General features: G+C 44.3%; 4 protein-coding genes across 6 annotated transcripts in view; 3 read left to right on the top strand and 1 right to left on the bottom strand.

Moving 5' to 3' along the window:
* The window catches only part of dgke (diacylglycerol kinase, epsilon), a 181,387-nt gene extending 161,655 nt beyond the window's left edge, over positions 1-19,732 (bottom strand). The window contains exons 1-11 of one of the 2 annotated variants that reach the window (XR_012961420.1): positions 19,021-19,732; positions 18,275-18,434; positions 18,060-18,179; positions 17,720-17,863; positions 17,406-17,563; positions 17,257-17,305; positions 17,054-17,167; positions 16,803-16,874; positions 16,552-16,679; positions 16,229-16,340; positions 14,162-15,506 (exon numbers count right to left, since the gene is read on the bottom strand). Coding sequence is in view for 1 of the 2 variants with exons in the window: in XM_076145426.1 (XP_076001541.1) it covers positions 15,276-15,506; positions 16,229-16,340; positions 16,552-16,679; positions 16,803-16,874; positions 17,054-17,167; positions 17,257-17,305; positions 17,406-17,563; positions 17,720-17,863; positions 18,060-18,179; positions 18,275-18,434; positions 19,021-19,472 (1,740 nt within the window). In the remaining variant the exon portion in view is untranslated. Of the gene's footprint in view, positions 1-13,275; positions 15,507-16,228; positions 16,341-16,551; positions 16,680-16,802; positions 16,875-17,053; positions 17,168-17,256; positions 17,306-17,405; positions 17,564-17,719; positions 17,864-18,059; positions 18,180-18,274; positions 18,435-19,020 lie in introns of those variants that run through there. The other variant, XM_076145426.1, reaches the window with a different exon arrangement.
* Positions 340-6,886, top strand: trim25 (tripartite motif containing 25). The gene is made up of 10 exons (XM_076145425.1): positions 340-495; positions 831-1,504; positions 1,925-2,020; positions 2,196-2,429; positions 2,630-2,798; positions 3,114-3,173; positions 3,302-3,394; positions 3,518-3,649; positions 3,905-3,982; positions 4,070-6,886. The coding sequence occupies exons 2-10, from the start codon at positions 842-844 to the stop codon at positions 4,600-4,602; spliced, it is 2,058 nt and encodes a 685-aa protein (XP_076001540.1). The 5' UTR covers positions 340-495; positions 831-841; the 3' UTR covers positions 4,603-6,886.
* On the top strand, positions 7,360-13,466 carry LOC142994639 (E3 ubiquitin/ISG15 ligase TRIM25-like). 2 transcript variants are annotated; one of them, XM_076145428.1, is made up of 9 exons: positions 7,360-7,496; positions 7,774-8,420; positions 10,039-10,134; positions 10,246-10,479; positions 10,800-10,968; positions 11,119-11,190; positions 11,304-11,444; positions 11,915-11,968; positions 12,436-13,466. In XM_076145428.1, the coding sequence occupies exons 1-9, from the start codon at positions 7,394-7,396 to the stop codon at positions 12,522-12,524; spliced, it is 1,605 nt and encodes a 534-aa protein (XP_076001543.1). In that variant the 5' UTR covers positions 7,360-7,393; the 3' UTR covers positions 12,525-13,466. The 2 variants fall into 2 exon arrangements, with proteins under 2 accessions (XP_076001543.1, XP_076001544.1); XM_076145429.1 differs by lacking the exon at positions 7,360-7,496 and adding an exon at positions 7,517-7,615.
* Positions 19,733-21,647: 1,915 nt separating the features above from the next.
* cunh17orf67 (chromosome unknown C17orf67 homolog) lies at positions 21,648-25,037 on the top strand. Its single transcript, XM_076145603.1, has 4 exons — positions 21,648-21,767; positions 23,277-23,365; positions 24,244-24,371; positions 24,967-25,037. Exons 1-3 carry the CDS (start codon positions 21,713-21,715, stop codon positions 24,358-24,360), a joined length of 261 nt encoding a protein of 86 aa, XP_076001718.1. The 5' UTR covers positions 21,648-21,712; the 3' UTR covers positions 24,361-24,371; positions 24,967-25,037.
* Positions 25,038-26,967: the final 1,930 nt, after the last annotated feature.

Below are 26,967 nucleotides of genomic sequence, written 5' to 3'. Positions count from 1 at the left end.
TTAGAGATCATTTTCTTATACAGAAAGAGGGGGATTCTTGTTATTATGTTATACAAAAGACTGAGACCACATAAAAAATCTGTGCAAATCTCTAAGAAACTTAAAAGAAAGAAAAATTATAATGTGTAAAATAAAGAAGACATATTTAAGATTCTGCACTATTTCTAGGTCACTCATCAATTGTTAGCGTTGCTGAAACTGGATCAGTTGCATCAAAAGCACGATGAGGAGGAGCAAAGTTGACACACACACCACCAGCAGACAAACCCATACGGATTTGTTCACTGAGAGAATAGCAACCTCATCGATGAGTCCCACTATTTCCATCCAGTTTGCATTACATTGGAATATCGGGACCAATTCAGACACTCAGCATGGTGCGCGCGCCTATGAGTGTGCGTGCGTGTGGGCGTGTGTGCGTATGTGCGTAAGTGTGTGTGTCAGAGAGAGAGACTCGGGAGTGGCGCACGGTTCATTTTCAGTCGAAGACGCAAGGTATTGGGATGTTTCATTGATATATTTCACATTTTGTAATATCGTAAGAATTGTTTCAATTAATAAGATACGGTTGTACTATTATGTTTCATGATTTCCGTGTTGTTGGTGTGGTGACGTCACACCGTGAATACTGACTGTCCTCGACGTTGCGCTGATTGTGTCTATAGGTTATTTTGTACATTTCACGCTGACACTTTGCTAACGACTGATACTGAAACAAGCTCCATGAGTTTACGCGAAGATTAATGTGCTTTGACAATGAAAATAAACCCGGAGCTGTTTACTTTCGTTTTCTGCCCGTTTGCTGAGTTAAGTTTCGTTTCTTGTCTCAGCTGCCGCGAACATGATGGACGCTCCGTTCTCTCTGATGAGCCTGGAGGACGAGCTGTCCTGCAGCATCTGTCTGTCTCCATTTGACTGTCCGGTAACGATCCCGTGCGGACACAACTTCTGCCAGGACTGCCTGTTGTCCACATGGGACAAGGACACGTACAGCTGTCCTCAGTGCAGGACACAATTCGCCACCAGGCCCGAGCTGAAGAAGAACACGGTCCTCAGCGCCGTGGTGGAGACGTTCAGGATGAGGTCCAGCAAGAGCGAGGGGACTGACCTGTCCGGAGGCGGGGCCGACCTGTGCGCAGAGGGGACCGACCCGTGCGCAGAGGTGACCGGCCTGTCCACCGAGCTGTCCACAGCCCCAAAGACCAAGCAGGCTGCTGTGCGCTGTGACACCTGTATGGAAGCAGCAGCAGACCAGACCTGCCTCACCTGCATGGCCTCTTTCTGCACCGAGCACCTGCGCCCGCACCGGGAAAACCCCAACTTCCGCCTCCATCAGCTCAGCGAGCCGCTCGGTGACCTGACCGAGCGCATCTGCCCGCAGCATCACAAGCTCATGGAGCTCTTCTGTGTCCAGCACGACCGCATCATCTGCAGCTTCTGCCTGCAGCAGGTCCACCAAGGCTGCTCCTTCTCCACCCTGGACCAGCATAGGCACACCAAAGAGGTATTGTTACAGAAGTGTATGTGATATTGGGCTATGTAAATAAAGGTCACTTGAAATTGACTTGAGAAGCAAACAGAAGAATCCTCTCTAAAAGTCCCCTAAACATGTATTTGACACGTCTGCTGTATGACCACACTGAATGTTTTTCTCCTGATATAGTAGTAAACCATATGCAAACATCCATTTAATATTTTAAATCAATCATGAATATTTTCAAAGTTGAGATGTCTTAAGATTTAATGTGTCTGTGGTATTAATGGTAGGTCAAGGCAACTTAAATTGCTCACACACAGAGCCATCACTGTGATACTCCCTCTTTGAAAGCTTTGGCTGCTATAATCTGAACAAAACAAGGCGTTTACTCCAAATGGACCATAGCCTTCTGTGAACTCAATATGTGTGTCATGTCTCTGTTTGTAGTCTAACTTTCGAAGGAATCTGGATTTGCTGGATGGGAAGATTGAAAAGAATGAGAGTGCTCTGTCTCAAATGAGGGACATTCAGGGCAAGCTAAAGGTAAGCGTACTGCTATAATCACGAGTATCATTCCTCCAGTTGCCTCCTAACATGGCGCTGACATTGTCCAGGCGTTATCCTTGCTGCTTTTCTATTGTAAGGTTGTCTCTCTTATTTTGTTGACCTTTCCCCCATGACTACTGACCTAACGGTTGTTCTCAACTTCCCTGCGTAGGACGCGGCAACCACTCGAAAGAACGTTTTGTCGGCTCAGTTCCAGCAGATGCGCGACATGTTGGATTGCGAAGAGCGAGGGTCCCTGAGCGTGGTGGATCAAGAGCTGGATCGCGGTCAGGTGAAACTCAGAGACCTCACAAAGAAGTTCACACAGAACGTTGAGAGGATGAGCAAAGCCAAAGAAGATATCCTGAGCCTGCTGGGTAAATCCAGGACCCAAGCCTTCCTACAGGTGAGACATTGATAAGGAGACGCCAATCTTAGAATGAATGTATAGATCAGAGGCGAACTGTGGGACATTTATGTGGTTATGATGATTAATGTGCATTTCCCGTGGTAAACACGGACGAGTAGATGAGTGATAGTAGTAGACGAGTAGGAGATCTGCTGAGGACAACACTCAAAATGCTTACTTTCCCTTGTTCCATAAAGGCCTCATTTGACCTGCCCCCAGCTGCAAACTTTGACCCCTATGCCCCTCGACTCAGCCTGGACTCTGCCAAGATGAAAGCAACACACGCCTTTGCTGCTGTGCTCAAGGAGCATCTGGCAGATCTCTTCAAACAGCCCTTGGAGGCCAGAATAACAATACTTAAACCAGGTCAGTGTGCAGGTGGATTTTTAGAGGGAGATTTTTACAGAAGAGGATATAAAGTGCAAACACACACACACACATAAACACACACACACACTACATCTACAAATGTATGACAAAACCAATGGCGTTGAATTGTGTTGCAGCACATAACTGGGGCAATTTCGATACTGGTAAGTTTGTGTTGTACAACGACTGCAGGGATCAGAAGTCAAATCCACAAAATTATTAAATTGGTGCTTTGATCCGTGGTGTCGGGGTGAATCTTTGAAATCAAGCGTACAAAGAGGCAACTGTCATGACCTTATCTGACATTTTCAGGCGACCCTGTTATTGTTGATAACTTCACACGTGTGACTGCTGGACATCTCCCACTACCTGGTATGTGGAACCTTCATGTTTCTCTATCTGTTATGATACATAGAAATGGGAAGAAAGTAATCAAAAGGATAAAGAAATTCAATGCAAAGAAATAAAGACGGCTTATCCTTTGCTTCCTCCCATCTCAGAATCAATCATGCCTCCGTTGAAATTAAAATTCCCCAGATCTCACAGTCCAGGTCCTGGTTTGGCAAAGGCGGGTCAAAACAAGAAACCTCAAAGTAATAAGATGTCACACACACACACACACACACACACACAATATTCGTTCACATTTCATGATTATTACTGTTTACCTCAGAGTAGAGTCTCATCTGTCTAAGCGCTTGTGTGTTTTCCATAAGAACAAGTCAAAAAGCCTTCCCACGAAGAGAAGGCTTTAAAAGCCACATTTTCTGGTTCGCTGGAAAACGTTCTTGATCCATCTAAGAAAGACAGAGGCCGTCCTGCTGCAGAGAAACCCAAAGAGAAACCAGGTAAAGGCCACACCTTTACATTCATCCAGCATCCATCCAGCCTTTTGTCTGTAACAGCCTCATGTCATGACTGTATTCTGCTCAAAGCCCGGGTTCAGCCAGGGTTCCATCAAATAGTGTGTTGTAATCAGACGTGGACATCTCTGGCAGCAACGCAAGCTGTGTTGAGGTGTGACATTAAGCCCAGTGGAATGCTGTTGAGTGGAGTCTTGACGAGTCACGATGCAATGTGCCCTCTTCTCTCGTTTGTTGTAGGAAAAGCAGAACAAGCAGCAGCCGCAGGCTGGACGCTGGACATTGCTACGGCTGAAAAAAGGAACGACCTTATCCAATGTAAGTTTACGGCTGTACCGAGCATCTTCCTCTCGTGATCGGGTCTCGTTTGCCTGGACTTTAATTCTCTTCTGCTGTTTTCCAAAGACGGCAGGGTGCTCACTCTGAACCCAAAGACAGCCCACAAACGCATTGCACTGAGCGACAACTTCACTGGGGCCACCGTGTCAGACGGACCTACAAACTACTCCGACTGCCCTGAACGCTTCACCGTCTGCTCCCAGGTGCTCGCATCGGAGGGTTTCATCAGGGGGCGACACTACTGGGAAGTCAAACTGAGCAGCAGCAACTTTATAGGCATAGGATTGGCTTATAAGAGCATGGACCGCAAAGGTCCCTCCAGCCGCCTAGGCCGCAACGCCCAGTCCTGGTGTGTGGAGTGGTTTAACGTCAAGCTGTCGGCCTGGCATGACAGCAGTGAAACGCTGCTGCCCAATCCCAATCCAAAGCGCGTAGGTGTGCTGCTGGATTGCGAGCAGGGAATTGCTACGTTCTATAACGTGATGGATCGGGCATATCCCTTCCACTCGTTTGTATTCCCTCTCACTGAAGCTGTTTATCCAGCTTTTTGGATGTTTTCAAGTAACTCGTCTATTGCGTTATGCAAGCTGCAGGCGTGAGGGGTGGACGCACTCCTCAGGTATAGATGCACACGCACGCGTGCACGCACACACACACACACACACACACACACACACACACACACACACACACACACACACAGATGTCCCTGCAGCATTTTAATAGCTGAGGGGCTACATCCACTGCATTGACGTTCATGTCTGACATCATCAGATGATGTTCTCAGACATTATCAATACTTAAACCTGAAGAGGAAACAGTAAGATTTATCTCACACAGCAAGGGTTTAATGATCATTTAGACCAACATGGAGTGAGTCACTTAACCTATCAATCAACCAATAAAAACCAAACCTTGCCCATGATGTTATGTTCCTGTACAAGCATCCAGGAGTTCAGAATGGGCAGGAAGTGGTCAGCATAAAGAGACGTCTTTGAAGTTGATATTGATATTGTTATCGCAGATTGATATAGTGTGAAAATAGACAGAATCATTTGCTTATTATAGCTAATTATGAAGTTTGACGGCAACCTCAATCTACACACAAAACACATGCTGTATGTATTCTATACAGTGTGTTAGTTCTAATGTGTTTGTGGTGTTAAATGTTCAGACCACTTATCAAACGTCATGCCTCACATGTTCTCTTAGTACGTCTGGGGACAGAAAGAATGAAATGGTTTTCACCCACATGGCAGAGTTTTGATGTGAGGTGTAGCTGTTTCTCATTGTGGGAGTGGGGTTTATTTATTCATTCTTTTTACGGCATTTTTTCATCTCTGGTTACATTGCCAACGAGAGAGATCCAGCCAGTAAAGATAACAATGGAGAACGAGAAAGAAAGTGCTCGGCTATATTAAGATCCAGCTTGTTCAGATATTCAACACAGAAGAAGAGAGAGGGATGCACATAAGCAGCACACAGGTACACACGCTCACTGCATCAATCAGCACATTCATTCACTGTTTAACCTGCTTGAGTACCTGACTGAAAACTTATGTGCATCCCTGGGAATACAAATCTGTGCTATTGTTTATCTTGTATATCTGGAAATTCTACTGCAAAGAAGTAATCAACTGGTTGGTTGCACATACAGTAGTTGAACCAGTACAGGCCTCACAAGACCATACACGTGTTTCTCTTGTGTGTGCTTCTGAGGTTGGTCAATTATGATGTTTGTGTTAGGAGCACATATTTATGCCTCCAAAGGTAAATGTACATTAAGTTGCTTATCTGCTCTTAAGGTACAAAATAGCACTGAGGTGGTCACTCGCTACCTAAACCGTACAGTCTGATGACAAGCTGTGCATGTGTCGTACTTCAAAAGGCTCAAATCGATGTTCTTTTGTGAGAATGCACCACGATCACGGGTGTTTGTGTGAGTGTGTGAGGTATTGAGGCAGTAAAGCACAGAGAAGCTGTCTCACTAATTGTACCTAGACATGTTAGACATGTTGGCCAAACCAGTGACATGTTCTGATGCAGTGCCACTGGGTTTCCATCAGGTGGTATACTGGTTGGTCAAAGTGCAGACTGAGGTGATAAGGCAGGAGCACTGCATGGTCACAATTCTTTCCATCTATATCTGACAGGTGCGCAAACTGGGGTGTGTGTATACTGAAAGTGTCAAGAAATACGGGGTTAATACACATTCCGTTTCATAAATTGCTATTATGGCAATTTTGTAACAAAACTAAAACTCAATAAGTTTGTTCTGACAAATCAAGGACGTTATTGTCTCTGCAGAAGACCACAGTGGTAAAATGTAAGGATTTCTTTGTGTCTTTTTGTCTTTGGTTTAAGATATGTTGCTGTATGAAACTAAAACTTTCCTTTGCTATGGTCTGTCTGTGATATTACAGTAATTTACTCTAATAACATAATATTGGCTTCCTTGTGGTTGGAAGGCTTTTATCCTTTTGTGTTTGAAGGATTGTTTGACAATTTAATTGAAATTGAAATCAAAACATGTTATGTGTTGATTTGGTGAAGGATGTTAAGATAAGTGTTTCTGAAATTGCTAAGTGGTTAGCTAGCTAGCTGTTAGTTTGCTTATCTTTGTTTCTCCCAATGTAATGCTGTGATTGGTTCTGCTTCTTATTTGTGCTGCTTTGAAGCGCATTATCACCTCTGTCATGGGTGCATAGCTGTTTCTTTTACTTAAGAGGTTTTAGAATGACACACATCTTAATGTCTTATTTGTGAAATTATTCATGGTTGTCTTAAATACTTAGGAAAACAGTTGTCTTCTTAATCCAGATCAGTCTGTCTGTATTAGCATGTTCATCAATGCATGTCACTAATAAAGCATCTGTTCTCTGACACTGTTTCATTACTTCTCATTTTGCCACTCAACTTCCTATGGTATCACATTGTGTACTCTTACTCTATAATTTTCATGAACTTTTATGAATTTTTATGGCTGCACATCACATCTCCTGCAAAAACAATGCATGTTTCAAATCCAAACACCAGTCACCAGCCTTAGAGTTGATATCAAAATAAAAGCCCGGCAATCCCGCGACGAAAGGGAAATTTAACTAAAAGTCTAACAGGATAAAATGAAACGTTCCAGACTATATTGTGTGAAAACAAAACCCCTTAATCTCTGTTAAAATGTTTATACAGCCGAATTATGTAAAAAAAATGAAGGCGGGGGTGGGGTCAATTCCATGAGTCACGAGAGAGAGAGAGAGAGAGAGAGAGAGAGAGAGAGCGAGAGAGAGCAAGCGAGCGGGGGGGGGGGTCAATTTCATGAGTCACTCAACAAGTAACGAGAGAGAGAGAGAGAGAGAGAGAGCGAGCGAGCGAGCGAGCTGTGTGTCATTTATGATTAACCTGTTATTCGTCATATTAGAGACACACCTGTCAGCCTGTGTACATGGACTTGGATCTGTCTGGTGGATTAAAGTTCCTCTGCGCTGTGATCAAGGTAATGTTTGGATGTTTGGTGTGACTTTAATAAGACAGACACAGAGAGTGAGTCACGTCGTGGCGTTTCCTAGGAAGTACGGGGAATATTTTCCCTGCCAAGTCGCTCAAAGCCAGCGTGTAAGTTCTGTATGTGTGTCTCCTCTGCCTTTTTGCTGAGTCTGTATGCTATATTAGACGGAAATGTGATTAAACAACAATACAAAACAGTTTCAGTTCGAAGTTGTAGTACAGGTTCCATGGTTTTGTGCCCAGTTAAGTTTCGTTTCTTGTCTCAGCTGCCGCGGACATGATGGACGCTCCGTTCTCTCTGATGAGCCTGGAGGACGAGCTGTCCTGCAGCATCTGTCTGTCTCCGTTCTACTTTCCGGTAACGATCCCGTGCGGACACAACTTCTGCCAGGACTGCCTGTTGTCCACATGGGACAAGGACACGTACAGCTGTCCTCAGTGCAGGACACAATTCGCCACCAGGCCCGAGCTGAAGAAGAACACGGTCCTCAGCGCCGTGGTGGACACGTTCAGGATGAGGTCCAGTAAGAGCGAGGGGCCAGACCTGTGTGCAGAGGTGACCGACCTGTCCGCAGAGGGGACCGGCCTGTCCAGCGAGCTGTCCACAGCCCCAAAGGACAAGCAGGTGCGCTGTGACACTTGTATGGAAGCAGCAGCAGACCAGACCTGTCTCACCTGCATGGCCTCTTTCTGCACCGAGCACCTGCGCCCGCACCGGGAAAACCCCAACTTCCGCCTCCATCAGCTCAGCGAGCCGCTCGGTGACCTGTCCGAGCGCATCTGCCCGCAGCATCACAAGCTCATGGAGCTCTTCTGTGTCCAGCACGACCGCATCATCTGCAGCTTCTGCCTGCAGCAGGTCCACCAAGGCTGCTCCTTCTCCACCCTGGACCAGCAGAGGCACACCAAAGAGGTGTGTGTGTGTGTGTGTGTGTGTGTGTGTTGGTCTGTCTGTCTGTCTGTCTGCACTAACACAGTCGCCCTTCATAATCAACAAAGTGCTGACAGTACAGTTAATCTGTTTGTACAGTATTAATTATGTTTTAACATATGATTCCATATTCTCCATTGTGACCTTTGGCTCTGGGAACTCGTGTTGGGTTGTTTTTTTTGCAATTTGTTTTTATTGAAGCAGACATTGTACATGACATTGTGCATACAGTTGTAGGATATTTTGGAGATCATTTTTGATCTAGGAAGAGGGGAAAGAGGAGATAGAGAGAAAGAAGGAAGGTTGTATTATCCTATTGTTGTTGTTAAACTTTATGCGTAGACCCTGAGGTAGAGTACAAGTAGATTGGAATTGCAATGATGTCATAGGGTAAATACAGTTTTTACAGGATGATGTCAAACAGCAATGTAGGCTAGTACAAATCGCATCATAGGCTGTGATAGAGAGAGAGAGAGAGAGAGAGAGAGAGACAGAAAAAAACAAAGAGAGGACATCCCACCCAGAAACCGCACCCAACCCCACAGTCACACAACCCCCCACGGGGCCAGGACAGGGGGTCAATGTTCTGTTAATCAGTCACTGGTCTAGCATAGCCTGTAGATCTGTGAAGTAAGAGAGAAATGGTTGCCATCTCTGAAAGAACTTATCAGTGTGGCCCCTCATAGTGTACTTGATTTTCTCGAGTTTAAGAAAACACATTGTATCCTTCAGCCATTGCGAAATAGAGGGAGGGGTGAGGGATTTCCAATGCAGGAGCAGGCGTCGTCTAGGAAGCAGAGAGGTGAACATGATCATTTCCTTTTGTGGGTGTTGAATCGATGATGGCAATATGAGGGGAGGGTTGAACTTGCATTCCCAATATGGTAGACAATGTGTTGAAGTTACCTGCCCAGTCGTTGAGGAGCCTGGGGCAGAGAAAATACATGTGGCTTAGGTTACAGTGAGGCATCGAACATCTATTAAATTTGTCATCTACATCTGTGTACATTTCTGCCAATCTGGATTTAGAAAAATTGACCCTGTGTACGACCTTGAACTGGATGAGAGGGAGCACAGGATGAGGCAGTATGTAGATTGCGTATGACTTTGTCCCACCACTCTATGTCTAGATGGAGTTCAAGTTCAGTCTCCCAGGTAGCCAGTGTTTTCGAATTAGATAGGTCCCGAGGTCCAGAATACGGCTGTAAATCTCAGAGATGGTCCCACTTGGCGGAGTCTTGAACGTTAGCAGGTCTTCCCCCATGAGTTGAGGGGGAGGGGAAGGGAAGTTTTGGAAATTGCTGCAGGCAAAGTGTCTGATTTGGAAGTACTTAAATAATTGGTTAGTAGGTAGTCTATATTGAGTTGACAGATTGGAGAAGCTGTTGAAACTGCCATCGGAGTACAGGTCAAGGAAACATTGTATGCCTTTGTGGTGCCATGCTGAGAAGGAAGAGTAGAGAGAATGAGGGTGGGAACAGGTGGTTGTTGCGTACTGGACCCGTGTTGGGTTTTGAGTTGAGGAGTCTTCATCATCAGATCTTGACCCCCTGTCAACATTAACGTTTAAGCAATGTTTGCATCATATTTGTGTCTGCAGTCTGACCTGAGAGCCAAATTGAGTTTACTAGATGTGAAGGTTGAGAAGACTGAGACATTCATTTCTCAAATGGCCAAAATACAGAACAAGATAAAGGTAAGTCGGGAGTATTTCTACAGTAACATTACAGTAGTATACTAGGGAGCATAGCCGGAAGTATTGGAAACTTGTGTATCTATAGATCATTTCTAAACTGTCCTCCTCTAGGATGGAGCAGACAATAGGAAGGCGGCTTTGTCAGCAGAGTATCAGCAGATGAGGGACATGTTGGTCCTTGAAGAGCGTGAGGCCCTGAGTGTGGTGGAGCGCGAGCTGCACAGCGGACAGACGAAGGTCAGAGACCTCGAGAAGAAGTTCAATGAAAACATTGAGTTGATGAGCAAAGCCAAAGAAGATATCAACAATCTGATGTTTCAGTCTCAAACTCCAGCCTTCCTACAGGTGAGACGACCTTTGTCACAGATAGATAAGAGACGTTCTAATTACAGACTTACAGACGACAATAAGGTTAGAAGGCTTTAATCAACTATTTGAACAAGGCAGCGCAGTTGATTATGAAGTTTATTAAAATGGTCAGTTTTGATTTTACATCACACGTTCTAGTTAATTGTCTATTTAGTTTCAACCATTCAACACTTCAAAGGAGAAATCTGAATTCAATGTTTGCTCATTTTGAAGATGGTGCTGTCTTGTTTGTCTGACTTGGATACGATTGCATTCCAATCATAAACTGAGACTTTTAATTCCCTTTTCCCACCAAGGCGTCCTTTGACTTGCCCTCAGTGGTCAAATTTGAACCCTACACCCCTCGAGTCAACATGGACTCGAAGGTCGTCACAGCCACACAGGACTTTTCCGCCATGCTGAAGGAACATCTGAGCACCATCTTCAAACAGCCGGTGGAGGCTCGACTGCTGCAACTCAAACCAGGTCAGTGTGCAGGCATGAGTCAGCTATTCTACACTTGAAGGTGTGTTATGCAGGGATACTGATAGCAGATCAAATTGCCGAATGAAAATATTCCTTATCACAGATGGTGTGTGTGAAGAGGTGTGTGTGTGTGTGTGTATCTTTTGACAGGTGACGTAGCAGCTCCTGTATCAGCTGTTAAACTCTGCTCCCCTGGAGGTGCTGGACTTCTACCTCAGCCTCGTACGATCGTCTCTGTCTCACGTTTACACTTTATGACACGCATAGAACATGATGACCAGTGTCTTAACACGTGACTCCCTACCTGTCCTTATGTTTCGTTTCCTCCATTTCAGAACCGTGGCGGCCTCCAGTGCACCATCATCATCCCCGGCCTCTCTGCCCACTCCCTCGACCCAGGCCGCCCTACAATCCATATTTACCCAACTACTACATGCAGTGGCCCACCCCTCAGCTTTCGCCATGGCATCCAGAATGTAAATCATCATTCCTTACTATGCAATACACACACACACACACATACCCACAATATTTGGTTATGTTCTTTCTTTCTCGGTGTATATTACTATGTCTGACAGAATGCGTTCTGAAATACTCCGATATAACCCTGCAGGTCTTACTACCAGGTGATTGTGTGATTTTGCATCAGGGTGGTGGCCACATCGACAAACAGACAAGCAGAGTTTACTTTGTAGGTTGTCCTTGTATCGTGGTTGCCATTAGGAACCTGATTGCCTGTGGCTGCCGAAACCGAGACCTGACGAAGTGAAGCAATCTTATTCAAATTGTTTCTTTAAAGTTTTAAGAGATGGAGACACAGAGTGGCCATGTATGATAGATAGACTTTGGTTAACATATCCACTTAGCAAAAACTTGAAACTTGAAAATTTGCTTTTGAAATTGATATTGAAATGTGTTTTTTTTTCTCATTTATTCTTTTGTTCAGATGAGAAACGTGATTTCACTCAGCAATCAACTCAGAGGACACCAAGACATTCCAGTAAGATCTTTTCAGTAACTTAATCTTACTACACTGGGTCTGAAACATGTAAACACCTATGAAATTAATTATGAGTTCTGAGCTGAGGAATAAATACCGTTGGTGGTGAGTTGACTTAAGTGGCACTCTCATAGCTTGTGGTGAACTCAGGGGTGACGTCTAGTGGACACATAAAGAATAGCAGGCTGATAACGTTGAATATGAATAAGTTATTTTCAGGGATGTTTTCAAACAAAAACTATATTTATTTTAATTATCTGTAACACGACACACCAATTCCTGAGAAATTTCATTTTGTGTCGTTTTTAATAGCTGTTTACAATTTTTCATTTTAAAGTATCGAAACTCCATTTTAACACAATTCACCTAGCAATGTTGATTCTATACAAATTCCCATAACAGCATTCTAATTCATTTTAATCAATGTAAAATCAACTAAACAAACTTTGTTTCTTCTCATGGTGCAGAAGGCAAGGCAGCAAATATGAAAGCAGCCCGTTCCATGGAAAACCTATTGTTTCTGTCCAAGAAAGACAAAGACAAAGGCGGCCAATAGCCACATTGGATGAACTGACATGAAGCCTCAGCAGAAGATCCTGGTCCATTGGCGACATGTGAAGGAATAATAATGAAACGGTGGAGAAGTGGTCTCAGTAGTATTCAGCCTAAAGAAGTAAGAAACTAAATATGTGCCTTCTGACATGATTATCATAAACATACTGGACTAATGGACTGGAAGGTTTGGACTAAATATTCCTCCTATTGCCTGCCATTTTTGTTAAGTTGAAAATGTAAAGTTGAATTTGTGGAACAGACAATATAAATGATTTTCTTGCCACACACACAGCTAACATTTGGTCTTGAGCAGGTGCACATTACCTGCACAACAGAGCAGTTGGAGGTTCAGTGTCTTGCTCAACGACAGGCTTTGTAGGAGGAGCCCGGAATCGAACCAAAAACCTTCCAATAACATAACTGACAATGGAGAATGGACATGGATTCCATTAAGAGCTCGTAGACACTTGGTCAGTACTGTATTTTAAAACTTCAATTACTCTGTTGTATGCATCAAATTGTGGATATTCAAAGAGCTAAAGCGAAGGAACGCACACATCAAAGGAACTTTATTGATTACAGTTATGGTGTTCGCCTTTTCCCCTCATATTGTGCCATTTCACTATATAAAATTGATTACTGATCAGTGTCATCTTAATATAATACCTGTGGTGGTTTTATTCATTATAGCTTCACTCAAAGCAGCTGTTGTTTTTGCTGTTAGTTACTTCATTAAGACACAGACACGTGGATTAAATATGAAAATATTTATGGGAATGTCATCAAATTCAACAGATCACCATGTCATTACATTCATTTCAATTCAAATTAGTCTTGTGACGTGTGCGGTCTGCAGATTCACAGAACTTTCTTACTACCATCTTTGTAAACAGCTAACGTTTAAATGATTGTTACCAATAAAAGCTTTTTTTTCTTCTCTCTCCATGACAGTTTCTTTATCTTTTCATTTGTATTCGCAGAGGCCACAGTAGGTTTACCTGTCACGGCCATTTGGTGATCAGAATACATCAAATCACTTTCCCACAGCACAAAATGCTGTTTCCTGGATATTCTAACCACTCTTCAGTACTTCTTCATCACTTGATTTGTGTGTGTGTACAGTGTTTATACACTGAAGCATTTGTGACACAATTCAACATCAGACACAAAATCATCATACATGGTTTTAAATCTTAAGCATTTCTAAACAGCTTTTAGAAACATTTCATATAGTAAAGCAGTGGTTCTCAAACTGTGGTGCGCGGTGGGAGTTGTGTGCGGAAGTGTGGCAATGTCAACAATTTAAACGTTTTATCATTCCTAAGATTCCTTGTTGAAAATAGCGATGTACTGTTCAACGTGAACATCTGTCACTTTTTAATCTCAGTGTTTTTCATGATTTGAGAACCATTTTCTGACAGTTATGAAACATTCAAAGACTCACTAACATCTCTGTCCTGTGCCTCGCGTTAGTTCAGTGCAACACGAGACACACAGTAAAACACCGGAACGTCCTTAGAACACGAAGACGACAAGCGGAGCGCACGGCGGGGATTGAAAGCACGAGGCTCGGTTACCTGCATATCCCCAACAGCAAAGGCATCACACGGCTAAAATAGGATTCCTGCTCGACCTCACAGCAAAGCATCGCCTAACATTCATCGGTCTTCTCTAAAATGGCGGCGAGTGACAGACGACGAATCGACGGGTAAACAAAAACTGCTTTAAAAGGGCGAAATGAATCCGTTCCCACAGGTAACAGCGGTGAAGAACAAATGGCTTCTTGCAGGTAAACAGGAAATAACACTTAAAATCTGCGGACCACTAAACAGACGTGCAGCAAACGCATGGAATCGCGTGTTTTCAGTAGAAGTTCTCCATTTACGTTAAACTCTACGAGCCGGTTCTTGTGGAAAATACTGTCTGTTGTGCAGAAGTGGAGAGGGATCAATCAGACACAACTGACTGATTAAATCATGTCAGAAGCAAACACCAGCAGGCTCACGACTGGGAGCAGTTAAAGCACTTTAGTAACCTACTTCCTGGACAGTGTAAGGAGTCAGTGTAACAACTTAAAGATTAAGAGTGCAAATATGTAAACGAGAGGAAGCGTGTATCCCGGGATAAAAGGAAAAAATACGAGTCAGGTTGTTTCCAAACAGGAAATGAAACGGTCAGACTTGAGCTTGGTGAGTCATTGGCGACGTCCAGTGATTGACCGACACAAAGCCGTTGAGACTTTTTCGCGCTTTCTAAACCATGCGGCGGGTGTTTGTTTGTTTGTTTGTTTGTGCTCTTTATGGAAAGGAAATTCACGAACGCACAAAAATACTCTCCTCTCCTGTCTTTAGCAGTTGGTGTGGATATCCACATGGCTTTAGTTGAGGGAGACGAGGGATGGACCCTGGTTTAGCGTCTTGCAAGTATGTCTGGTCATACCTGTAGGCCTGCAGGGGGCGTTTGTCTGTACAGTGTGAGCGATACAGCCATCAGCTATGGACTACAGCCACTGTAGGATGGCACGAGGGACAAGTACAAAATACATCATCATCTTTCTCCCAAAACCTGTGCTCTAATAGAACAGACGTATGACACCAGAAAGGAAAACGTAAACCAAGTGGACAACATGAGAGATCTGTGCAAGGATATGAATGATGACGTCTTAATCTCCTCTGGGAGCTCACAGGCATGTGTGAAGACCCTAGAGGAGGACGAAAAGACAGATGAGTGGATATAGTTTCCTGTGGCGAGGTCACGCCCGGGCGGAGGCGGGGCCAAGGGGCCTGGGGGAGTCGTGGGGGGTGGGGCTCTCCGTCTCAGAGGCGCTGGAGTCATCGTCGTCGTCGTCGTCGTCGTCCGTCTGCTCGGCGCTGTGGTACAGCATGAGGACCTGCGTCTTATGGGTGATGGTGACGGTGCAGGGGCCCTGCGCCCACGGCTCCCCATCCACCTGCATGGGCATCTTGGAGCTCTTCAGCACCAGCTGGAGGATGAAGAACACACGACGCCTCAGTGTGAGAGAAATATTGTAGATTCTGAGAGTTGCCATGTTGGCGGCTCCAAAACTAATGGATGGATTCTAGTGACGCTTGGTGATCAGGTTGGACGTGATGCTGGGAAGATACTGAATTAAACTTATGCATGAGTCTGCCTGATGGTGGCGCTGTAATAACTTTCAACATTATTTCAACAATAACTCATAGAATCTATCTTGTTTTTCCCCCTCTATGTATAAAAACAGCCTCTTAAATGTTTTATAAGTATTTTCTTCAATAAAAATACAATTGTTTTTTAATTTTGTTTCAATTGTCAATTTGGGTCAATTGTCCCAATATTTTACATGTAGAATAACTTGTTTTTTGTTTTTCCTCAGGTTTGCTGCAGTGTGGGCTGCTCAGTTCTGTGTCTCATAAATTAACTGGTGGACACGTAAACAAAAAAAAACATGGTCTGTGTCTGTGTATTTGTAAACGTATTAAGACTGCAAACATGATGCGAGGAAGAGGAGGGTGAGCTGGTCAGACGACAGGTGTGAGAAGAGGAGTCGGCTTGATCACATTTGCAAAAAACAGATTCTCAAATGGCCCTGTAAGCCAATTAGAATCTCGTCCATACTCCATCACTGATGTAATCAGGAAGCGTGTGTGTGTGTGTGTGTGTGTGTGTGTGTGTGTGTGTGTGTGTGTGTGTGTGTGTGTGTCTCACCCTGACAGTGTGGGCTTGCCCCAGCCTCACAGGGTTGGCCAGCTTGACTTGGATCTGAGCACAGTGGAAGGAGCCAAACACACCCATCACCTCCAGCAGACCGTCGTCCAGCCTGCAAGGGCGACACAGGAAACGACACTGGTGCTCACTGGCGGTTGCCACGGTAACAGAGAGCCGTTAAAAATAAACACACAGCGATGAGATCCGCTAATAATGGGCATCGAGCGCGTTTCACAACAAACCAGCTTTCTTGTTTTGCAACTTGAAGAAGAGTGCAAATCTTACCGTGTGTGTGTGTGTGTGTGTGTGCGCGCAGGTCTTACCGTGTGGGGGGGCAGGGTTCATCTCCCATTCCCTCCCAGAGTCTGCAGCCACCACCCCAGTAACCGATGTTACAAACAATGATGCCCTCCAGACTGGGCAGTGGCACCCTCTCTCCATCCAGCTCCAGCTGTGACACACACACACACACACACACACACACACACACACAGATATATCAGACAACTTTAAGTAGATTACAGTAATTAAGGAGAAGGCAGAGAAATGCATTGTGTAACCACGGTAACTGTACCTCAATCCTCTTATCCAGGTCCTTACATTCCTGCACTAAACAATCTTTGGTGCCATACAGGAAATACACAGCCTGGAGAACAAAGAAGAACAGATGTATTAATATGGGACAGCGTGAATGCAAACACACACAGACACACACACAGCTGCAGTGTGTGTGTGTGTGTGTGTTTGCATTCTTATTCAAACGAGTCCACAGTGACATTTGCATATGGAAAGTCAAATAAAAGTCAAATAAAGCGGTAATGTTACCTTGTTGATGATGCGGCTGGAGAAGAAGGAGGGCGTCTTCTCTCTGTGTGTGTGGAAGTTCAGAGCCATCAGAGCGTCCGGACCCACCGAGAAATAGTTGTTCATGGACAGAACCTTTTGGGGGGACATAGGGAATACTTGAGTTGGAAATCCGGTTTAAATGAAAGTTCATGAGGTCATATATGAACTCATATGTGTCTCACCTTTGGTTTACGGAAGTAGAGGCCCTTTGAGGCCACCTGCACTTTCCACCTGAGAGTGTGTATGAACAAGCACAACACGTGAGACTCAGCACGGTGTGTCAGATAATGTGTCCATTAAGCACGGACAGAAACTGATGTCTCCGTCTCACCTGTCCATTTTCACCACTTCGGCATCGAGGACGTTCCGTAGAACCTGCTCCACTGGGATCTCTCCTGCATACCCAGCGCCCCAGCCCAAGGTGTTGGAAAGGTCATTTCCTGTCCCCAGGGGCAGGATGGTCACCCTCGGGATGAACTGGTCCTGGCCCTGGCACAGGGGACAGGGGACAGGGGACAGGGGACAGGGGACAGGGGACAGGGGACAGGGGACAGGGGACGGGGGACAGGGGACGGGGGACAGGTTCATCAACTCAGTCTCAGTTATAAATAAAGCTCTTAATCAACAGACGCATTCTCATCTCACCTTGAGCTTCATCGTGTCAATGGCGTCCAGCACCCAGCCCACCGTGCCGTCGCCCCCACAGACCAGCACTCGGACACTTCCGGGGGGTAGCAGGGTGCACAGCTGGAGGGCCTTAGAGGGAGCCAACTCTGAGAGGTCAAAGACCTGGAGGAGGTAAGGAGGTAAGGAGGCAAGCAAGGAGGAAAGGAGTGAGCGTGGAAGAAGGTCATCAGGGACACACGCAATATGCTACAATGATCTGTGTTAAGGTGGACAGGAGGACAGACACAACAGGATTCTACTGTCCTCCAAATACCCCTGAGGTATTGCGTAATCAACATGGCTGTAGCTGCAGACTGACCTGTACCGGGTTGAGCAGTGTGCGGAATTCTCCCAGCAGAGCCTTGCCCATGTTGTTACCACTACGTGTGTTAGCCAGGACCAACACTGGAGTCCAGCTGCTGCCACAGAAAGCCGCCAGCTACGAGACACACACACACACACACACACATCAGCGTGACTTTAAATCATCTCTGAGACGCCACAGGAAGCCCCAGTAATCCTCAAGTGCAGGACCTTGCTGTACTCGTCGGGATGCTTGCGGCGGAGCTTGTTGACTCGGTAGAGATAGTGAGGAGGGATGATGAGGCTGCGAAACTCGCCCAGGTCACAGCGGTCGGGTTCCGTCAGGCTCGCCGCGCAATCGTCGTGCACCGTGGCCTGACACCACACACACCTGAAAGGACAGAAGAAGGGAAGCACACCGGTTAGAACACACAAAGCCAAGTCTTTCCATGGGCCATAGTTATTGGGACACCCGAGACACGAGATTTGAGGTTCAAACACCTCCAGGGGTATCAGTCTGTCTCTGACCTTGACCTCTGACCTTCCCGTGGAGCTGGTGAGGAGGGAGGGGGTGAGAGCAATGTGCCCTCTCTGGGATTAGTAGGAGTGTAAGCGTTGCATTATGCAGCAGCAGCAGCAGCATCACTCCATCACAACGGATTAAAGACCAGAATAGAATCAAAGGTCACTGTGCACAAAAACTATGAATCCAGACAGAACATGACATGGGTTGACTGATAAGTTCTGAGCCTGACATAGGTGAATATAGCTGAGGTGACATTCATTATCTTGTATCTTGTTCTTGCACAATTGAAGTAGTTTGAAGTTTGTGCTATTAGTTTCTTAGTTACTTATTCTTAGTTACTTATTAGTTTGTAGTAAATCTAAATTAACTAATTAAATAATTGTCTTTTATCTTTTTGTTTCTTCCCCCCTGGTCTGTGAGTGTGAGTGCGTGTGTTTGTTTGTTTACGTACCTCAGATCGCAGAGCTTCGGCTGAGTCCCGCACTGTTGCTTACACACTTCGCAGTAGCTGGCCAGCGGGACGTTCCCCCGGACCCAGCGGTGCTCCGGGGCTCCGTCGGGCCGGCAGGGGGCCATGATCTCCTTGCAGATCAGGCTGCGGTCCGCCCGGCGCAGGCACGGCTCGTCGGCGCAGAGCCCGCAGCAGTCGCAGAAAGCTCCGTGCAGGATGTGCTGCGAACACACGCAGCAGTAGGTGGGCTTGTTGAAGAGGTCCGTGCAGTGCCAGCCATGCTTACTTTTCCGAAAGAAATCCTTCATGTAGGTTTTCCGTTTGGAGCGCTGCGCACTGCACCATAGCGTGATGAGGACCGGGACCATGACGGCCAGGGAGGTCCAGAAGAGCAGGGTCCACTCCTCCCGGGAGCCGCAGTCATCTTTAGGCTTGTCCGCCTCCATGTACATGGTCCTCCGGATGCTGCTCAGATGTTAGCGCGTGAGGTGATGCTAAAGCTGTGCGGAAATCAGTGAAGCTGAGATTGTAAAGAGAGTAGATTGTAACCGGGACGGGCGGTGACAGCAGAATACCCTGGAGACATTTTAAAGACGAACGAATGTGACACGGACAGTTGACATTTTATGAAAATACAACAACGACGGATCGTGATGAGACGCTGAACTCCAGGGCTACATGCTAGCTCGAGTAGAGAGTGTTTACATGTCAAGAGAGTTCACTGACGCAGTCTGGCAGCAAAACGTTGATTCCGATCACCGAAAGTGACTATTGTGTTTTGTAGCTAACCTGCGCATGCGCACAGCTGCGTCCTGCGCTCTAGAGAAGAATGTCTATTTTTCAGCTTTGTCCTATCAGGTTTGATGATGGAAAACAAAGAATGTCTCTATGAGTAGTCAATAATAATAATCTCATAATAATAATAATTGTTAACTATCTTTGCCTTTTAAATCATTTTATTTTGCTAAAGTTTAGATCTATAGAGATTGAAACAGGTAAAGGAATCTAGGCAGAACATTTTGATCACGTTTATTTTCCCAATTAAGGAGAGCGGTAAACTGGCTGCTTGACTTACTTCGTGTGTAATGTTAATGCAGATTTAATGCAGGTCTGTCTGTGGACAATGTCGATTAAGAGGAAAGTAGGTAGTTAAGTTTCTGTCTGTCAGTAACATAGGAATAACAGTCTAAAAGAAAGAAGTTTAAAGTATTTATATGTAGTATTTCTATGGAGAGATATATCCTTGTTTTAATTCACGGTTCTTACAAACGAACGCGGAAATCTACTTAAGTTTCTATCTTGTCTCTCTGTTGCTGAGGTCTTGGCGCATGCGCAGTGTGTTGGCCTGTCTAGTGAGCTCATACCGTGTTAGGTAATCACATGGTGAGAATCACAAGGCAGCCGTGATTACAGTATAGAAACATCACCACAGGCGTTTTGTTAAGAATAACGTGATGTATGTGAGAAAGCAACAAATTACGTTATAGATACAAAATGTGAAACTTAAACATATGTACTGAATTAAAAAAACATACAAACAAACAAGAAACACGGTAGTATATGATTTTACAGGTTAATTAACAAAAAAATATTATGTGTGTGTGTGTACGTTTTTGTTGACTTGTCCTTTGTGTGTCAATACAATGAGCTCATTCCTCCAATCAACTCCAAATCTGCATAGGGTGATTTGCATTTCATTTTTTGGTTTGCGTGACCAAATTCTAGTGATGGGAGTCATGAATGTCTCCCATAATCATATCACGATCTTAATCGAAAAGAAGCAGAAGAATGACATCATGACATCATTGTCTCAACTGACAGTAAAGGGGGTGAAATATGAGGGGTGAGGATGTGACGGGAGGGTCTGGGAAACACTCAAAGGGCGGTTTCAAGGGGTGGGGCAGGAGGTGCAGGGGGGAGGAAAGGTCAGGGGGCTAGTGGTAATGGGCAGGGCTGGGGTGGAGGGGGTGAAATGTCAGCAGGAAGATGTTACAGGGAGGTTGGCAAGGAAAAGAAGAAGAAGAAGCGACGTAAGAAGTGATGAGCATCCCTTCACCCTTGTCAGGTGGCGGCTGCTTCACAGTAACCATCAGCAAAGGTCAGGGTCAAGAGAATGAGCCAGTTGGCATGACAAGCTGAGGACTTCCTGGTGGGTTCATGACGCAGATAACACCGCAGCAATTTGTCCGTAAGTGTGTTTGAATCAGAAAAGAGAGCCAGCAGGGTGAACGTTTTCATTAAAGGTGATGAGGAAAACGCCATCCGGGCCCTTCGGACCCTTGGCTCTGGTATTGTATTGGACAAAACAACCTCTTCTATCTCAACTGAATGTGTTTATATTGCCATCTAGCGGCCAAACTCGTACCTGCAAGTAAGTAGACCAAACATGTGGGTGCAATTAATTGTTCCTCCACCGCTTTTAACAAACAAACTTACAAGTGTACATGAATGTTTGACAGATGTTTAATCATGTTCGTATGTAAGTATACGACCAGCTGTAATTCCTCTTAAATAGCTGGTGGGTTTCATGAGCAGGTATGTGACTTTTCAGTGTGTGTGTGTGTGTGTGTGTGTGTGCGCGCGTGTGTGTAGGGGGGGTACAGGAGGAGGAGATTCATCCCCATGTTACCCCTCTGGACTCTGAGCAGGACCTCAGAGCGGAGGAGCCACAGGCAAGGAAAAGGGGAAGAAGATGAAGAAGCTGGTGGTGATTTTCCTTTGTGTGGTCCTGCTGGCCGAACACGCAGGTAAGAGACGGCTTCTCACTGTGGGCTGAAGCTACGGCTGAATGTCTCACCAGAGCGTCAGTGCATGTAAGTGAGTGAGTCAGACAAAGAAGGATAATGACTAATCACAGCATGAGCCCTTAGATGGTGGCCTCATTCCACGTGTGTGTGTGTGGGGGGGGGGGGTTACTCAAGTATGAACAATTAGTGAATGGTATTTACATTTTGTGAAATTTTATGTTTCTACTCCACTAAATTTCAGAAGGAAAACAATACAGTTTTTACTCTACTGCTAAATATGTTGCACTTCTGCAAATGTTGTTGTTGTTATTATTGTTGTTGTTGTTGTTATACTTCACAACACTTGGATGAGGCTCAGCTTTAAAATGATGCCCTTAGAAGTACTTTCTTTTTTTTCCTTTTTTAAATTTTTTTGTTTTCTGTAAATGTTTTGCCCACAATTGTGTATTTCTACATTGTTTATTTTTGCATACACTTGTTACTCCTTTGATGAAACCAGTGACTATATTTACACACTCCAATGAAACAGATTGTTTAAATATTACTTCAAATACAATCATGCTTTTACCATGTTTCTTTTTTTTCCACAGAAGTTGCATTCCCAAGTATGATTTATTTAACAGTGGCCCCTTGGGATCATCTTACCTCCCTGCTTTAAGCGCATACAATAAAAGCAGAAAAAAACCCCATAATGACTGTATATTTTTCTAAATAAAGAAAGGTCGGTCATATAGCTGCTGAATGTGAGTGTTTAGCCACGTTGCTGCCAGTGTTGGGGCGGCAGCAGCTATGTCCTTATGTTGACAAAGCTGGCTTCATTTTCACAGCAGCTCCCTCTGTCAGAGAGGAAGACAGAGCCATGTTTTTTTGGCAGCCAGGGGGTCACGTGCTGCGAGGGCCAGGCTCCCTGGGGAGCAGCGAGGATGAATGGGTACTTTGTTGCCTTCCACCAAATACTCTGGCTCCCAGTGCAGCCTTGGTTAGAGAGAAAGACAGAAAGCCCTCGCTCTGTAGAGACCTGTGTGTGTATGTGTGCGTGTGTGTGTGTGTGTGTGTGAGGGCACAGGAGAGCAGCTCCCTCAGGGCTGGGATTGGGGAATAAACAGCCTCGTATGGACTATCTAAACAGATCAGACCAGCCAAGGCCTCGCAGCAGCAGCAGCTGATTGTGGTCAGAGGTTTATTCATGGGGCTGAACTTCAGTCCAGCAAATAGTGGCTGTTACCCAAATAATCAGTGTTTACCAAACAAACGTGTTTATATTACACAAACCTTAGTAACTTTAGGCTGGGATTAAACCCAACTTTTGGTTCCTGAGTGTGTTTGTAAGGGGAAGAGAATATGGAGAAAATTGCTCTGCAGTAACTGAGAATATTCCATGAAAAACAGGTTTCACTGAGTTTTTCGCTGATCTGCCTTGAAATTGCTGGCATTTTCTTGACGAGCACAGGAGATTTAAGCAAATATCTGTCTATCTGTTAAGTTAGAATCTTATCTTTGCTTTCCCAGATGCCAATCCTATCATCAAGGAGAGCTTTGCTAAGCAGCTTCTCCGCAGCAAGAGGCAGAAGCCTGGTTACCCTGACGAGCCAATGAGGGTAAGGTTCATATAGTGCAAAGGTCACACATACGTTCATTATGCACGGCCAGCTCACGTCCTGCAACGCTCCAAAATGCATCTAAATGCAACGTGTAGCACAGCCATTGTGGACAGCCAATGAAGCAATGCAGCACTTCTGCATTGCTTCAAATGATTAGGAAAATGAAAGCAATAAAGAAAAGCTAATTTGAAAAAACAGTAAACTCCATTTTTATCAAATAGTAGAAAAACATGGATTTTTCGATGCATTCCAACGTCGACCAAACTGATTCTGGGTTAAAAAAAATTATCTAAATAAATAAACAGATGCAAAACACACACACACACACACCATTTTTAAAGGCTTAATATGAAATTTTACTTTAAATGGTGGTTACATTTTTGTTAATGAGCTGTGGAAAAATATTGGCAGTCAAAATGAATTATTAAATATTTACGTTTTTGTGTGCTGGAAATTTTTTTTTAAACATTTATACTTCCAAGACTTCACTATTATTATTATAAGTATTCTTTTAATTATTTAAATATTATTTTAATTTTTTGATTTTTTTTAATTATTTTTAATTATTTTTAATTATTTTTAATTATTTTTAATTATTTAAATTATTTTTTAATTGTTTTTATTATTATATAAGTAATAAATGTAAAATCAGCCTTTATGTCATTTCATGCCTTCTTCTAATTTCATGGACAGTTTGTAGTTTGACAAAAATGCCCCTGTAAACCTGAAAGCTGTGCCGAGTCACTTGAGGAGTTGTAGTCTGACTCAGCAATTGCCTATATTCAGTTTCATGTTCTGCAAATGCAAACTGGAAATCTGCTTTCTTATCTTGTGCTCTTCCTCTCTCTCACGCACACACACACATACACGCACAGGAACATATGCTCCACATGCAGATTCTGGATCAGCGGGCCCAGGAGACCAGCCGGGAGAACTGGTTCAACCCTCACTGCTACCCGCGCTGTGACAGTAACTACGGACACCCTGTCTGATGATGCCAAAGGTCACAACCGCACACTGGACATAAATGCAGCACTAATCATTCTACAAATACACAACTCAGCAACCAACCCATGGATGTGTCACCCAGTATGTCTGACCTTTAGTTTACACTTACACAAGGTTCCGTGATTGCAAAAACTGAACAGTCACCTCATCTGTGCATCGACGTTCTCTTTCCTTTTATGTTGTGATGAATCTATTCAAATGAAGATAAGAGAAGAGTCCACTTTTCTTCACCATTAACACAGTCTGTAACAGCTGTAACAGTCAATCTTGACAACATCACTGGAGAGTTTTCGGTTTGCAAGTCAGAAGACAAAGTGACACCATAATATTACTAAGGTTGCTAGGTAACTGGTAAATAGGGCGGGGCTATATCCTGGATGCTCATTTAGAGTTATAAGAATGTGATCATCATGAGCATGAGCCACCTACATGTATGTGTAAATCCTCTTTGTCAGTGAACATTTAAGAATAGCAGTAAACTGGATAATCCTGCTCTGTCAAACAACCCTCACCACACACACACACACACACACAGTCACAGTTTGAATTCATCAGTTTCACTGAAATGTTTTTCTTACTTTTTTGCACAGGAGGAGACAATATGGACTCAATAATGGACAGAGTGAACATGTGACGTGGAAAATAAATCTCTCTCGCTCTCGTTTTCTCTTTGCCTGCCACTTTGTTATGTAAACAAATGGTTTTTATAGCATGTAGTGTTTTTCTTCATGTGTCTCATATGGTAGAGAAGACATTTACAGTGAAAGCATAAAATAAATGCATTAGTATTATATTTATTATTATTATTATTGCTATTGGTGTAAGTTTGGCCTCTCTGAGTGTTGAGTGTGTGTGTGTGTGTGTGTGTGTGTGTGTGTGTGTGTGTGTGTGTGTGTGTGTGTGCTCCCGTGTTTAGGGGAAAACGAAACAAAAAATAGCCCCAAAAATTACAACAAATTTAAAACCTGAAAAGATTATTTATCAATATGAATAAAAGTTCACACATAACAACCCCACGCGCTGGCAAAATAAAGTGTAATAAAATCAATTCCGCTCGACCACGATGTACGGTCGACCTCACAAACTGAGGAGTTTGTGGTATATAGTGACTTCATACACGGGGTATAAATCCAACCACGACCAGCCGCTGACTTTAAACGGTGTCGTGTCGCCATGGCAAGTTCCAAAGCCGGTCGGGAGCAGGTGGGCTCCGTCGGTAAGTCATGATGAAGGTGTGGAAAACTCCCCAAATCTCTCTCTCTCTCTCTCTCTCTCTCTCTCTCTCTCTCTCTCTCTCTCTCTCTCTCTCTCTCTCTCTCTCTCTCTCTCTCTCTTATCGCACACACACACACACACACATACTCTCTCTCCCTCCCTCCTAATAATAATATAATAAAGTAATAATGACCTTTTGTGTGTGTGTGTTTGTAGTCTGACCCCCTCTGTGTTTCTGTCCGTCCCCTCACTTCTGTCTGCTGTGTTGCTTTTTACTGTATTTAAGCTAAACCAATTTTAAAGTAGCCGCCGTACCTGTTTGTTGATATTTGTTTCGCATTTTAACAGTGCAAACAAAACGTCGCCTGCTGCCAAAAGTCGATTAGAAACATCCCAGGCTGCTCTGAAGGCCTGTGGGGGAAAAAAGGAAGTTAAATAACATGAAATGACAGTGTTGTATTTCTTTAACTCTTGGTATGTTTTCAGTATTAAAGTATAATCATCTGCAGTGAAGTTAAATCGTAACATATTTCCATGGGGACCGCACAGAGCCTAATGGCTTCACGTGATTCAATCACGCTGCACGAAGCTTTTATTGAACAACAACCGGGATCGATCGGCTCTAATCTGAGTGTGGATTATATATTTCCAGACGCTGAGGTTTAATTTGTTAGCCCGTAATTTAGGCACATCCGGGGCCTGTACGTTAACCGTGAGCAGGCCTGTGATGTGCTTTAGATAAACCGGACAAACTGCACAGAACCAGGAGACGATACCACCCAGAGACAGAATCATAAATAAAAGTAAAAGTATCTGAAAATGCACGAACTCCGGAATATCTGTTGGATACACTGAAAGTGATACAGTGATACATAAAAGCGACTGTTTGCTCTTTTCTGATGTGGCCACAGATCGCCTGCTGATAGCTGCACGTGTCGTTCGGCTCGTGTTCGTGTGAAACGGAATGAAATGTTCCGATTGTCCACAGAAGAGGAACGCTCCGTTTAGCCAGCTGGTGATGCGTTCGAGGGTTAAAGGTTATCTGGGCTGCTGATGTTCGGGAGGAAGGACACATCCGTTTTATACCGCCGGGCGCGCGCACAGGCCCCGCACGTGCCAAGGACTCACTTCCTCCATGTGACTGCACTTGAGGCAGTGACAATAAAAACAATGAAAATATACAATAATAGCACTAATAATAAAACATATGGATTACGGCCGTCTGGCCTCCACAGTAAATGGACTGAATAATCGTCATCTCTTTATCACGTCATAAATCTTTGGGATGATCTATTGTAAAGGCCGCAGCATCACGTAAATGCGTCATTCTGCTAAATAAATTAAAGACACACGCACAAGACATTAAAACACTGAAA

Source organism: Genypterus blacodes, unplaced genomic scaffold (genome assembly GCF_046128005.1).
Source record: "Genypterus blacodes isolate CSIRO-AG114 ecotype Tasmania unplaced genomic scaffold, CSIRO-AGI_Gbla_v1 ptg000030l_1, whole genome shotgun sequence".
In the NCBI taxonomy this organism is placed as follows: Eukaryota; Metazoa; Chordata; class Actinopteri; order Ophidiiformes; family Ophidiidae; genus Genypterus; species Genypterus blacodes.
The sequence above is the reverse complement of the archived record's forward strand: the minus strand, read 5'-3'. Positions and strand labels throughout refer to the sequence as shown.